Genomic DNA, 15,628 nt, shown 5'->3' with positions numbered 1-15,628 from the left:
ACAGTTCAGTTAATATTTTAATATTCTTGTTTGAGTTTTGCTCAGGGATTTTTTATTCCCTTCAAGAGAAAGTGTTATCAGACAGAACTGGCTCTGAACTCAGGTTCACCTGCTTGGTGCTTGAAAATCAAGAGAGACAGGTGATGGTGGGAAATGAAAGGGTGCTTTATTCAGGAAGCTGGCAGCCTGGAAAGATGGTGGGCTGATGTCCCAAAGACCATCTTCCATGTCCAGGCAAAGCCAGAAAGTTTTAAAGGGGAAGGTATGGAACGTTGAGGGTTGGTGCTGGGCTAACTGCGGGAGAAGGTGGTGCCTAGGCAAATAGTCATGTGTTGGCATGACCCTGAACAGACTTGCTGGCATCAGCAGCAGCTGTGTTCCAGTGTGGTCAGGACTTCTCCTCTGGGGAAGTCTGGTCCTTTATTCCTTAAGGCCGGTGGTCTGCAGTTCTCAAGGAAAGTAGGTTAGTTCATCTGTAGACCAAGGGACTTAGGTCAGCAAACGAGGAATGCATAAGCTTGAAGCAAGTTAACCCTTACGACCTGTTGGAGTGTTGTTACAGAACACCTTGATAGAATGCTTCTATTATAGATTAGATTATTAAAATGCTTATTTTATAAGCTTTTTTGTTGCCATTCATTATCCTACAATATATTATCTGTATATTACAATATAAGCTATTCAGTTATTTACTTCAGGAAAATTGTGAATGGATTTGGTATTCAAAACATTGAATTTTTAATTTTGGCTAGGATTAAACGATTTTTTTTTTTTTTAAACAGATCAAGAAGTTAGTATATGTTTACTTGGTACGGTATGCTGAAGAACAGCAGGATCTGGCACTTTTGTCCATAAGCACTTTTCAGCGAGCTCTGAAGGTAAATAATAGTGTGAGCCAGCAGATAGCTACAAGGTTTGTGCAAAGTTGAAGGTGTGTGATTTAAAGAACTGGAGCAGTAATCTAAATGGCACCGTAGTGATCTGAAAGAGTTGAAAGGCCCCTCACATTGCCTGTTCAGTGTCCTTAGAAAATAATATATATGACCAAATAGATCTTTCCCAGTGTGTTTCCTTTTCTGTAGGTTCCTTTATATTTTATTTATTATTGTACATCAAAGAACTCTTCATCATTATATCAACTAGTTGTTGAAAGTGTGTAATGAGGGGACATGACTTTTTAAAGATAAAATTTATAACCTGTAGCATTTTATAATTGCGAATCTCTAAAAGCCCAACATGCTTATTAATGAATGATTGACTAGAATTATAACCATTACTTTTCTTGTTCAAACATTATTCAGAGAAATAAACATTTATTTAACTCTTTTTTCTTACATATTTCCATATACTAATCTTTTAAATTAAGTAGCTTTTTTCTCTTGTTACATTTTACCATCGCTTCTCGGCCTTTTGGCTAAGATCAAGTGTTGTTCTATTTTACCCTGTGGGCACCAATTAACTGTGTCATAAAGATATAATTAGAATGTTAAACTTGAAATTTTGATGAACATTTTTGCACTATTTTTAGGACCCAAATCAACTAATCCGTGCAAGTGCTTTGAGAGTTCTATCGAGTATTAGAGTACCAATTATTGTACCAATTATGATGCTTGCTATTAAGGAGGCTTCTGCTGATTTATCACCATATGTGAGGAAGAATGCAGCCCATGCGATACAGAAATTGTACAGGTAGGTGCTTTGTTAATAATACCAATGACCTCTAATGGTATGTGGAATGTTAACACCTCATGGAGGCTTATTTGATTAGCTCTTAGAGTTAGTCTCTCCTTATACTGAGTAAAACCCAGTGACAGTTTTTTTTCCCAAAAACATTCTTTAGACATCTTTAGCTTTATTTTGGTTATAGAGACCCTATGCTGGTTTTCACTTGTGAGACTTTTAGGGCCTAGGATAATTTTATAGATTTTATAACTTAAAAATGAAGGGAATTTGAATTCTCATTTATATAATATATTTCTCATGTACATAAACGTGTATTATTAGAAAATTAAGACTTTTATCTATTTATTATAGGGTAGAATTTAAAGTGTATTATCCTCTTGATTCACTTTGTTCTTTTTTTTTAATTTCTTAAACATTATTTAATTTTTTATTTAAATTCAGTTAATTAACATAATGTATTATTAGTTTCAGATGTAGAGGTCAGTGATTCATCAGTTTTACATAATACCTAGTGCTCATCATTATGTCATGTGTCCTTCTTAATATCCATGACCCAATTACCCCATCCCTGCACCCCCTCCCCTCCAGCAACCCTTAGGTTGTTTCCTATGATTAAGGATCTCTTATGGTTTGTTTCCCTCTCTGGTTTCATCTTATTTTATTTTTCCCTCCCTTCCCCTTGATCCTCTGTTCTGTTTCTTAAATACCACATACGAGTGAAATCATATGATAATTGTCTTTCTCTGATAGACTTATTTTGCTTAGCATAATACCCTGTAGTTCCATCCATGTCGTTACAAATGGCACGATTTCATTTTTTTGATGGTTGAGTATTGTTCCATTGTGTATATATATATAGCACATCTTCTTTATCCATTCATCTATTGATAGGCATCTGGGCTTTTTCCATAGTTTGGCTATTGTGGACATTGCTGCTATAAACATTGGATGCTGGTGCCCTTTCAGATCACTACATTTGTATCTCTGGAGTAAATACCTATCAACTCACTTTGTTCTCCTTTCTTCCGTCTTTGACCCTGATGTTCCCTTCTTTGTCTGATTCTTTTATAGAGCTCTTTTATTGAATTTTAAAATGCTGGTTTTGAAATGCAGCACCATACCATATTGGTACGATATTTCATACAATGCCTTGATCCTTTTGGAAAACATATTGCCTGAATAAAAGAATTATTATCTATAATAATTTGGTATTATTTTCTGTTACCATTGATTCCACAAGCTTTTATCAAGATCATTTTGTGTTTTGGTGTTGGGTTATATGCGTAAGTTGTATGAAAATGGTAGAGGATGTATTATCACATATTTGAGGAAAAAAATCAAACCAGTGACAATTAATTAAAGGTGATCTATAATTAAATAAGATATTAGAATATGATATATATGTGTATAGAAAGGTATACTAACTGTGACTTTGATAGGATATGGCTTGGAGGTTATCATATAGGGCTTCATAATGTAAAGATGTAATGAAATGGGATTAGTTAGGAAAGACTGCTTGGAGAAGGAAGACCGGAGCTAGAATTTGAAAGAAGTACAAAGTTTGTTCAGATAATTATAATGGTTAGCAATAAAGTTACAGTAAGTATGTGAAAAGAAAAAATTCATTTTCTTAGGTTAACTGTCAGACAAAGTTATATCATACTTCTCACTATCTTTTCTTGCTTATGTACTTGTAGAATAGGTTCCAAGTTCACTGTGACAGATTTAAAGTCCCTCACTGGAACCCATTTTACCTCTCCAGCCCCAACCCTTATTCTCCTTGCCTGAAATTTACCGTCTAATAGCTCAGTACTGCCTGTTAGTCCTCTACATAAAATGTTTTTAACTTAAAACCATCTGTTGAGTTTCAATCTAGGAAATTTGCTCCTTTTTTCAGTTAAAGCCAAATTGTTAAGATTCATCTGTGATGTCACTTCTTGTTAGAAACCCTCCATAATCTTTCTTACTCCATTGGTGCTCTTTGTATTCCTGTTATCCTTTATACATGGTTCTGTTATAAGCAATGATTATGTTTGGGACTTTCTTTACTAGACTGTCTTATTTGTCTTTGTATAACTATTCTTCAGCTTCACAGTAAATGGACAACAGTTGAATTCCATGTTAGGAAGAAATTATAGTTACCAGTATTTCAGTTAGAAATATTAGAAATGCTGATAGGATTCATTTCTGAGTTCTGTATATATGTAAGCCTTTGCTTATATTTTTTTGGTTTTAGATGGCAGGTTTTATAATGCATGTCTCTATTACAGAACTGAAACGTTAGAAAATTCTTATCTGGGAATTCTCTGTTTTTGACCATTATGTATCCATAGTCAAAAATCATTACTGTTCTGTCACTTTTTTCCCTCAGTTAAAAAAAGAATTCAGATTTAATTAATATAAGCAACTTTACAGAGAAAGATTAGGACACATTTGGGAGAAAAAAGTTTTGTTTTGTTTCTATCTATCTTTACATAATTCTTGCTTTCCCTATCCCCTAAAAAATTTTCTTAATATTCTTGAAGTGACTAGCTTCATTTTAAAATTTGAATTAAAGGAAAAATTTTAATGTACGTTCTTTTCTTTTTATGTTTCAGCCTTGATCCAGAGCAGAAGGAAATGTTAATTGAAGTAATTGAAAAACTTCTAAAGGATAAAAGCACAGTAAGTGATAACCTTTTTATGTCAAAGTGAATTTGTGTTTTATTTACATAGTATTATTTTGCCATTGTATATGTGGTAAAATTATTTTTACTGATTTCGAAGTGGTATAAATATTCATGGAGTTCATTAAAATCTTTGAAGAATAAAAATGTGTTTATAAAGAGAAATGTTGTATTTAGAATTTTAGCTTGTTACGTGTTTCTTCGTCCGGAATCAGAAGAATAAATTGGGGGGGAATATCCTTTCTTTAATCTGTGGCTAAATTTTTGACTGCTTTGAGTGTAAAAGTTTTTATTTCAAGCAATGATTTATTAGGATTTTTAAAGGCTGAATCACCTGGGAACAAATAGATTGTTTTAAAATGAAGTATTAGGAAGTATTAAAGAGATATTTAAAAATTAGAGTATTATAAATGTGTTTTTAAAAAAATATTCTAAAACATTTTTTTATTTGTAGGGCTGTTTTATTACTAGTAAGAGTCATCTTACTGGCTACTTTGAGTCATCTTTTGTGAATGTACTTAATCTCCTCCTGGTCCCTTCCCCACTCCCTTTCTTTTGTATAGTGATAATGAAATCTAGGAATAGGGATGACCCATGGGATCTGCCTATTTTGTCTGATACAAGTGCAGCTATTTTGCCTTCTTGTAGTTGCTGTTCAAATGATCTTTTTCTTTGCTTTTACTCTCAACCTGTTGGTAATTTTGAATCCAATGTGTATCTCCAATGTGAATCCAATCCAAGCATATAATTGGATATTATTTTTTAATCCACTGTGACAATATGTACGTTTTGGTTAAATTGTTTAATCCATTTGCATTTAATGTTATTGATATAGTTGAATTTATAGCTGTTATTTACTTGTTTTCCCTATCTCATATCTCTTTTGTCCCTCCTTCCTCCTTTATTGCTTTCTTTTTACATTATGAATATGTTCTTTTGAATATTTTACTTCCTTTAATGAGTTTTTCACTATGTACTCCCTGCCCCATTTACTTTGAAAATATTGTATTATACATGAAAATATGGTTGGGGATTTCATTCCTAAGCCATTCAGCAAAATTAGTCTATAATATAGCAGAAATCTTCATTGTTCTTCTATAATGCTTGATGTAATATAGGAGCTAAGTAAATACAGATTTGCCCAATAAATAAAGACAGAAATTTTGATTTCTTTCTGTATGGCATACTTGTTATCTGCTTCTAGGACCCGATGTGGAATCAGTATTATTGGCATTATGGTTAACTTGATTTTATAATAATACAAAAACATTTAGTTTCTTTGACGCAAGACATTTTCCAAGAATTGTGAAGAATATAGTAAGGTCTTTAAGAGACAGATCCTTTACTTTAATGTAGTTTACCATGATTTCTGTTACATTATAGACTAAAAGAAATTTGTTGCATGGCCTGGGAATGAAACCTCCATTTAAAATGTGTGCATGTCTTCCTAAAAAAAAATACATTACAGGTGAAAATTGCAGTCTGTGTAATAAGGCAGAATGGGGTTTGTGTCTGAACTTCTGCCCCTTGGTAGCTATATATTAAGCCTTCATAAATTTTAGTTCCCAAATTTGTATAGCTTGTAATTTCTAATGTATGAAGTTCTGTTTGTTTTGAAAGAGCTGCTGTATATATAATTGGGATCATAGTGCCTGACACCATAGAAGGGGGTTAATACATATTCCAAACAAGAAATAAATGAATGAAAAAGGAATGTAGAAGATAACTTCTTTGTAAATTTGCAACAGTTGGTTATTAATTTCTGACCATTTATTTCCAAAATACAATAGAAAACATTGAATACTTGTTCATAGTAGGTATTTAATATTTGTTGAATGATTGTGGAATAATTTGGTGATAGTAATTAGGTATTTACTGTCATTTTTTGGTGATAGTAATATAATTACTAATTTTTTTGGTGTTAGTAACTAGGTGTTTACTATCATTTTTAACACTTTGCTTCCCAAATGGTGTATGTTATATTCAGTGTTTGCAGGTAGAGCTTATGGGAGCTTTAATGGTCTATCACTTATGAGACACTCCTTTTTCCTAAAGTGTTGCATGTTTATGTGTTTTTAAACTCAAAAGACATCTATATCTATTTTTCTGTGTTAAATGGCAGTAGTTTATACTGATGCCTCTAATTGCAGTATATTAGTACAGGGTTCCTTCTAGCCTCCTACCTTTTCAGCATCTTTCTCCAACATTAAAAAATGTGGCTCTCATTGTCCTCAGTATATTTACTTACTCTTTCAGTCCCAAGATGAAGAGTAAGGGTTTCAGAATTGCTAGCATGTACCTTTGTGGGGAGTGCTGAGATGGGGATTGCTAATTAAGTTAAATATTAGTTCTGGCAAAGTTTTTTTTTTTTTTTTTTTTAAGATTACAGTTTTAAACATTAATTTGTTCAATTGTTACTTTTATTTGTTCAGGGACTTCAATTTTGTGTAGGTTGGATCTTCTTTGCCTATCTTACATTTCAACCACTGTCTCTCCAAACCTTTTTACTTCTTTCTTTACCTCATTTCTGTTCACTTGGTTCTTTTTCTACTTTTCTTTAATTTACCCTTACTAAATTTTTGTTCAGCAGTTCTCTTGCAAGGACACCATGCAATTTAATCATCATGTTTGATTATTTTCTTCCCCTCTCAGTTTCTTTCCTGGTTTCAGTCAACTTCTGTTCCATTTCTTCCTGATATCTTTTGTTTGTTTCTGTTGTCTTTTATGAATTTCTGATTCATACTCGTTATTCTGATTATCAGATGCTTCTTTGAGGGTAATTACTTCAATTTGGAGTGTTATGTTAGACAGTTTTCTTTTGCTTCATCATTAATTTTTGGGGGGCTACTTTTTATCAGCTGAATTGTTTTGATTTTCACTTTCTGTTTTCCATATGTGTAGATTACCTACACCTTTCTTTGGACAGGGCTAGTGGTTTGAATTTGAGGTTGTTTGCAAAATTCTAGTATAAGAACGTTTCTGTCAGAATAGCAAAGTATGCTTTTCTATTAGTTGGCTTTTTTAAGGGAGAGCATCCATAGGAAGGTGTGAATGTCCTAAAGTTATTTTTATTTTTATTTTTTTGGTCTATTAGGAGCTAGATTTCCTCCTCTTATTTTATTTTTTTTCTGTCACCTTATAGCTTCTGAGGGACTCCTTTTCCTCTACCTCATTTTTTAACTGTTATCTTCTTAAAAATGTTCTTTTCCAAGATAGTCTCATTGAATCCTTCCTCCACCTCCATCCCTCTTGAAATTCTTCTTTGTAGTCCACTGGACCCACTGGGAATCTTATGCAGTATTTTTACACTTAGAGTACTTTTTTTCTTTCTCCTGTTGATTTTAGTTCACTCTTTTGCTTACCACCAACTCCTTACTGCTTTGTTATGGAAAGTTTTTTCCAGACTGCCATAGGTCTTTGTGAAGTTTTATGATATAAGCTTGAAAGAGAACTCTCTGGGATTTAGGACTTAATTGTCTACTTATATGTAATTTGAAGTTTGGAGATTCTCTCTTTTTTACTTATGCTTAGGGCAGAGGTTTTCATCTTTGATTTTTCTGGGTTTAGTTTGGGAGATTCAGATTTACTAAGGTACTATAACTTGTCCAACCCATTATTTAAGTTAATTATTTTTTAAGAACATTTTATGATAATTTTTTCCTTTGTGTGATTATTATCTATTGTAGAAAGGTTTAAAATATTCTGCTATTTATGCATATGTTTATGGATCTTAGCTTTATTATTACTTTGTCTCTTAAAATTCTTTATTGAAGGAAGACAGATGTATTTCCTTCCTCCCCCAAATTAATAATGTCCGTATTGATGTTTGAAATAGTAAGAATCATGGAGCCTGGCTGGTGCTCATTAGATTAAGCATCTGCCTTTGGGTCAGGTCATGATCTCAGGGTGCTGGGAGTGAGCCCTACGTCAGCTTCCTGCTCAGTGGGGAGTCTACTACTCCCTCTGCCTCTGCCCCTCCTACCTGCTCTTGCTTGCTCTCTCTGTCTCTGTCTCTCTCAAATAAATAAAATTAAAAAACCCCAAGGAAATAGAATCCCAAGTCATTTTTGTTTAAAAATTTCCCAATTAAGTGAACCATGCACATCTAATTTATTTTTGCATTTTGAAAAGGAATTTATTTGTTATCATCAGGAGCTTCTTGGGATCACTGTTGTGATATTCATGTTGCTATTGCTGCTGGTAAATACAATTTGAAAGGTGTTAATGTACGTGAAACTTTTCTTCACTTAACATTTGACTTGGAGGGGCACCTGGGTGGCTCAGTGGGTTAAAGCCTCTGCCTTCGGCTCAGTTCATGGTCTCAGGATCCTGGGATCGAGCCCCGCATCGGGTTCTCTCTGCTCAGCAGGGAGCCTGCTTCCCCCTCTCTCTCTGCCTGCATCTCTACTTGTGATTTCTGTCAAATAAATAAAATCTTAAAAAAAAAAAATTTGACTTGGAGATACACCTTCTGTTGCTTCTTTTAGCCTAAAGCAAGACTTCCTGACAATTAAGATCTCAAAGGCAGTTCTGTAATTCTCATTTTAAGGAAAGGTGGGCATATAAACATTATTAAAATAGAATGATTTTTCCATTTTACTAGGGTAAGACCAATATTTATCATAAAAATAGTCCTTTTCTAAAAATACATTGTGGGGTTAAAGAATATAGTTATGGTAAGATAACTGGAAAAACATTTTCGGGCTACTGAGGTGTAACTATTATCTGAAGGTTATCTATAAATTTTGAAAGACACCCCACAACTATAGTCAGTAAAATTAAAAGGGAGTATTTTATTAATGTTCCATTATCCCCAATCAGCTGTTACAGCTTTCTTATATAATTTCTTCATTGTATGTTCCTAGATTTACTGGTATCCTCCTATACTCTCTATTTAACATATCCTAAAAACACTCTTTTTCTGGGTTCAGTTACAAATTCATTTTTAAAGTATATAGTGCTTTCTCTGGTTTGTCTTTAAAAGGTAGAAATTCATATTTGTTGAGCAACTTAAGTATAGCGGTGGACAGTCTTATTTAGGACACCTCAAAAGCAAGGTAGCATTTATTTCCAGTTTCTTTCAGGTTAATTTTAAAGAAATCCTTTGGAAAGCTTTTAACTTTCTAATAGAAAACAGAGTTTCTTAAGAAAATAGATTAAGTCAGTGCTTACTGAAAAATTCAGTTTATATATTTTTTATGACAATGTTTCTCCTTAATTTAGCTACAAAATGATGTTTAATAAATGTATTGGTAGTTCATAACTAAACTATGAGGGTAAGACACCATTTTATAAGTTATTGATTTAATGTTGGTAAAAGTTTCACTGTTGTGGGCAAAAAAAAACCCCATACCTCTGATTTTGTGCAGATGTTTTATTATGATAGATCTATTATCCAGCTATTAGAAGATAAATGACTGATCTTTCCCATTTTCCATGCCTCAAGAAAATTGAAATAAGAAGGGGAGTATCATTTGGGCTGTATGATTAGGGCAGGTTGGATGGCCATTAATTTAAGAGAAGAAAATCTTGGCAGCATTGGCCAACTTATACCATATTATCAATCAAACCTTGATGCACTTCTTGTGATGACCCAGCACTCTCAGGTTTTTGCAACGTTAATTAGAATTCATGACAAAATAGATGCAAGGAAACGTTTTGTACCCTTCATAATTTTATAGAAAATTTATTGTTATTAGAGGAACCATTTGCTTAGTGTGATTTTTTTCATTACCAGCTTGTCAACTAGCATAGATAATCTGGAGAAAATATGAACTCCATAGATAGGGTGTCACTTTTGTTGATGGTTCATGTAGTTTACCTTGGAGCACAGCTAATGGCTGAAGTTCATAGCAACAGCACAGAAAAACGTGGCAACCAAGGGAAGATAAATGAACCATGTTTATAGCTTTAATATAAAAAATACATAAATGGAAAACTGCATTTGAATTTGATGAGCTCATTGCTAGTTTTGTTGGAGTGATTTATTTTTCCCCTTATATAAAAAGCTACTATTGACACAGTGAGATGGAAATTAACTGTCTGTTTTGGGGAGACCAATATTTTTGGTTTTTAAAATCGGAGTAGATCATTTTATTTTAATTCTGGAAGTTTTATAGAATATTGAATGTTTAATAGACCAAAATTATCAATTCTGGCATTGTTTAACCTAGGGTCAGTTGTTAAATCCATACAATGAAATACCTAAAATGGTCAGTTTTATTTTGTGAAGGTACTTTTCTTTATATTCTAAATATTTTTGTGTTTCCTTAAACTTTATTTATTTTAGTATTTTCTTTTTTTATGTTATTAGTTAGTACTTTAGAATTATGTTGTACCTATAGCTCTTAGTTTAATAAATTTAATAACATTTGGTAGTTGATTTTTCTTTTAATTGGTGTCTCTAATAAACACTTCAAAAAAATCTTCTAGGCTTAGGCAAAATACTTGATTTTACATAATATGTCTTAAATTGAAACTTCATTACATTGCTCTTTCTGTTTCATGGACTATTTTATTCTAAATGGTATTATTTGTTTTTGTACTTTAGTATCCTATATCAATTGATATGTATTTCTTCTATTAATGTAAGATTGGCCTATATATGAAATATATCTATGGATAGATAGATCTCACAAATACTAAGTTATTCTGTAGTTTGATGTCATAAACTTTAGTTGTTTTAAGAGATTTTTGAATGGTATTAAATCTAACTGTTTAGAAATATCAGAGAATACAATTTGTGAAGAGTGATTTGTATAGGAGATATCAAAATGTAGAGATGAAAACATAAACTTAACTTCCTTTCCATATCAATAGCAAATAGGAAATTATACGTATAATACATTTTTTATTTAGTTCCCACAAATAATCAATTCTTTGCTTTTTCGATTGAAGTACATTCATGCTGGGACCAGCAGGCACCAGTACATGGGCAGGGCTGGAGTCAATAAATGCGGCTTCACGTTTACACTGATTGGTAATTCATAAAATCCCCACAGGACTAGAAACTTGTTTAGCATAATAGCAAGTCTATATTCTGAGCTGTTTTCTTTCAATTGTATTGTTGGTTGCATATTAATAAACTAAATGTCAGCCAAGTAGAGGGACAAACACTAAAAATACAAATATCATTGTATCTAATATTTTTTAGAAAGTACCATTTCTATAAGTTACATTTCTATTTAATTGCTTATTTTAAGTCATTGGGGAAATTCTAGACACTAAAATGAAGATCCCCAGTGTTTAGAAAAAATACGATATTAATTTATTTTTTCAACAGCATTATATTGTTGGCTAATGCACATATATCAGTGGTACATATATAGAAGTATTTGTATATTATGTATTGTGCTTAGCTTGTATCTTTATCCCAAAGATATCTTAATTTTACTGCTTTGCCCAAGTATGACAATTACAAAAACAGCATTTATGGTTCGTTAGTTGGTCTTGGTGGGAGCTGACTTTTGTTGGTACTACATTATTTCTTTTTATACACATTGTTACATACATTATAATCACTAAAATTTTAGCCTGTGTGTTTTCTTTGTAAATGAAATATTGGTAAAAATTAAGAGGTAGATTAAAATGTTGAAGATTTGAAAGTGTTCTATACCAAAGTACTTAAGAGTTCCTCACACACTTTAAAATAAATTCATTGTCTTTCTCATTTTAAACTGACATGATCTGATCTTTGTTATTGTCTTATTTTTCTGAATGCTGTTATATACTAAATAACGAATCTTTAGATCGAAACTAAGGTTAGCTTTAAAAATGAAAAATATATATGATGAGTAGATTGAATCTATGTATGAGCAATTTATTAAAATTTAACTTGATGAAAAATTGTTGGAATTTCTAATACTAAAACTTCTAATTGTAATATTTCAAGAAGGTACTAGCTTTTCAGACATGTTACAGCTATAAAAATTATTCTTTGGGGCGCCTGGGTGGCTCAGTGGGTTAAAGCCTCTGCCTTCAGCTCAGGTCATGATCCCAGGGTCCTGGGATCGAGCCCCGCATCGGGCTCTCTGCTCAGCAGGGAGCCTGCTTCCCCCCACCCCCCGCTCTCTCTGCCTGTCTCTCTGCCTACTTGTGATCTCTGTCTGTCAAATAAATAAATAAAATCTTAAAAAAAAAAATTATTCTTTAAGGGAGTGACACCGAAAACTTGTTATTGATACATGAACAATCATTTTTTAAATTAGATAACTGAATACTTTAAATATTGTCGTAACACTGATTGCATCTCTGTAATGCCTCAGTAGAATCTTTGATGGAGGGAAAATGTTTTTTAATGAGTTACTATTTCTTCCTTTTCTAGCTGGTAGCTGGCAGTGTTGTGATGGCTTTTGAAGAAGTATGCCCGGATAGAATAGATCTGATTCACAAGAATTACCGCAAGCTCTGTAATTTACTAGTTGATGTAGAAGAGTGGGGACAGGTTGTCATAATCCACATGCTAACTCGATATGCTCGTACACAGTTTGTCAGTCCTTGGAAAGAGGTAAGTGTTGAATGGTCTTCCATTTATAAAGTATACTAAGAAAATGGATGAGCTTTTAAAAATGTGTATAGTTGTAAAATACAGAGATTGACATATTTATGGAGAACTCCTTTTTTCATGTTCTTTTGGAAAGCAGGAAACAAATGCAAGGTTAATTTTTCATTATTTTGGTACTGATTGATATATACTTAATGATGTAGTATATAAACTTTTAGTATGATACTTGGCAAGAGGCCCTTGTTAGGAGCAGAGCCTGGTACATTGTTTGCAGTGATATTGCCAAATCATGGATTTTTTTTGAGGCTAGTTGCTTTCATATCTTTAAGTCTCAGCTGTTCAAGTGACTCACTTGTACAAGTGGGTAATGTGATTTTAGCACATGGGAATTTATAACTAAGAGAATTTCTTGCCCTATAGGTAAATATTGCCAAACTTTTAACTGTCTTTTCTTGTTTTATCTTTTAAAATGTTTGTTTTCTTTTTTTTCACTTAGGCTGATAGAATTTTAGTAAAATTTATAATTAAATAAACCTTACATTGAAGTTGTTTTCATTGTGCATATTAACACTAGAGGCATACTTAATACCTTCTCTTTGCTTAATTGATAGTTGAAAACATTTTATTACATAATTTGCAATAGAGGCCTTTGTATGTATATATTTAATATTTAAGTGTAAGTTTTAAATTGTTTAAAAAAAATATTACAAGAATAGCACATTCATTCTAATCTTGTGATAGTTCTTTTTTGTCTTTTTAAAAAGCAAGTAGAGGGAGGTGGGAAAGTGGGCAAAATGGGTGAAGTGGAGTGGGAGATAATAGGTTTCCAGTTATGAAATAAATAAGTCACAGAGGTGAAATGTATAGCTTACAGAATATACAATGAAATTGCATGGTGATGGCAGCTACACTTGTGGTGAGCACAGCATAATGTATAGAGTCATCAAATCATTATGTTGTACACCTGAAAATAATGTGATGTGTGTCAACTTATATTTCAATTAAAAAGGAAAAAATGGTACAGATTTTTAAAATCAACTGCCTAAAAGTAAAAGAACAGAAATACCCCAATTATATCATAATGGTTTGTATAGAAACTTATGTGTACATACACTTTAGTTGCTCAGTACATTGGAGTGTTCAGTTCATTTCACTTTTGTTAATTAGAAATAAAGTGAGAGGAAAATGTGTATCAAATAGAGGAGCGTTCATAATATGTAATTTAGATGATGTGTTAAGCATTCAGATGTTTAAGGGGTTTAAATGTTTAAAATATTCATTGATGCTTTTTACAGTGACTTAGTATTGTCAGTATTAAAAAGTATTTTAAAATTTTAAAAGTATATCTTTATCCATAAGACTGTTTGTAATACTGACTCCATCTTAATTTTAATATTAAGAAAGTGTTTGTTATTTAAAATTGAAATGTTTTAGGGCACTTGGGTGGCTCAGTGGGTTAAAGCCTCTGCCTTCAGCTCAGGTCATGATCCCAGGGTCCTGGGATCGAGTTCTGCTTCAGGCTCTCTGCTCAGCGGGGAGCCTGCTTCCCCACCCCCCCTCTGCTTGCCTCCCTGCTAGTTGTGATCTCTGTCTGTCAAATAAATAAAATCTTTTTAAAAAATAAAATAAAATGGAAATGTTTTGAATTATTAATATATAAAAATCTCATGCTATATAGGGCACTTTAAATTAATGATTGCTTTTTTTTATAAAGTTAATTTTATTTTTATATCTAAGGGGTCAACCATTTACTGGCAACTGTTTAATTTCAGTTGTTCTAGTGCTTGTAAACTTTACTTTGGATAACACATTTCTCTTTATTTATTAATTTATAGTAGTATCGGTTGACTCCAAAGTAAGACAACAGGCCTTTGTCTTTTCATATACATATGTATTCTGTCCCATACCAGCAGGAAAGATTTAGAAGGGTTATCCTTTATTGCAGTATTAGAGGTTAGAGATTGTCCAAGATGTTAGACTTTTGGTACAAATACATCTTATAAAATTAAGGTTCAAGTGAATTATCATCATTTAGACCATGCTCATGCTTACTCTTCAAGTTAACCCATCTTTCTCTATATCTTGTTAGAATTCTGTTTCACTGAGCAACTTTTCAGTGAGCAGTCCAGCCACTTGTAATCTTGGAGGCTTTTTGGCCTAGACTTAAAATTGCATCCAACTTTTTAGGACTACACATAGTAGTTTTAATTTTAAAAATTAAAATTTTAAATTTTCATTAAAGGGGGTACCTGGGTGGCTCAGTCAGTTAAGTGTTTGCCTTCAGCTCACATTGTGATCTCAGGGTCCTGGGATTGAGCCTCACATCACATTGGGCTCTCTGTTCAGTGGGGAGTCTGCTTCTCCTCCCCCTCTGCTCCTTCCCCCAGCATGCATTCTCTCTCAAAATAAATAAATATCTTTTTAAAAAGTTGGCAAGCTGAATTATAAAGCTGGAAGAAACTTAGACGGATTCTGCATTCCTGTCTGCTTCCATTTTTCACTTCTCATGTTTGTAGAAAGCATACCATATAGTAAAGAATTGCTAAGAATACTATAGGATAGAAAGACAAAGTGGAACAGTCTTCTAGCATAGTCAGTGCTTACTTGTTACAATCCTATTTTATCCTTTTACCATCAGGTCTTGAATGTATTTTTTTCACGAAGTTGGTAGAGTGTAAAGGTGTCCATTCTAGCCCTCATCCCCTTTTACATACAGGCAGAAGTCACTTGTATAAATGTTGTATGAATACCATTTTATGATATATAAAGGGTCATT

General features: G+C 32.7%; 1 protein-coding gene across 1 annotated transcript in view; it reads left to right on the top strand.

Moving 5' to 3' along the window:
* Nucleotides 1-15,628, top strand: part of LOC111148283 (adaptor related protein complex 3 beta 1 subunit) — a 278,207-nt gene that overhangs the window by 71,112 nt on the left and 191,467 nt on the right. The window contains exons 4-7 of the mRNA XM_022504764.1: nucleotides 783-878; nucleotides 1,529-1,689; nucleotides 4,281-4,347; nucleotides 12,673-12,855. Coding sequence (XP_022360472.1) covers nucleotides 783-878; nucleotides 1,529-1,689; nucleotides 4,281-4,347; nucleotides 12,673-12,855 — 507 coding nt within the window. The remainder of the gene's footprint in view (nucleotides 1-782; nucleotides 879-1,528; nucleotides 1,690-4,280; nucleotides 4,348-12,672; nucleotides 12,856-15,628) is intronic.

This window comes from Enhydra lutris, unplaced genomic scaffold, assembly GCF_002288905.1.
Source record: "Enhydra lutris kenyoni isolate GAN:26980312 unplaced genomic scaffold, ASM228890v2 scaffoldscaffold19, whole genome shotgun sequence".
Lineage (NCBI taxonomy): Eukaryota > Metazoa > Chordata > Mammalia > Carnivora > Mustelidae > Enhydra > Enhydra lutris.
The sequence above is the reverse complement of the archived record's forward strand: the minus strand, read 5'-3'. Positions and strand labels throughout refer to the sequence as shown.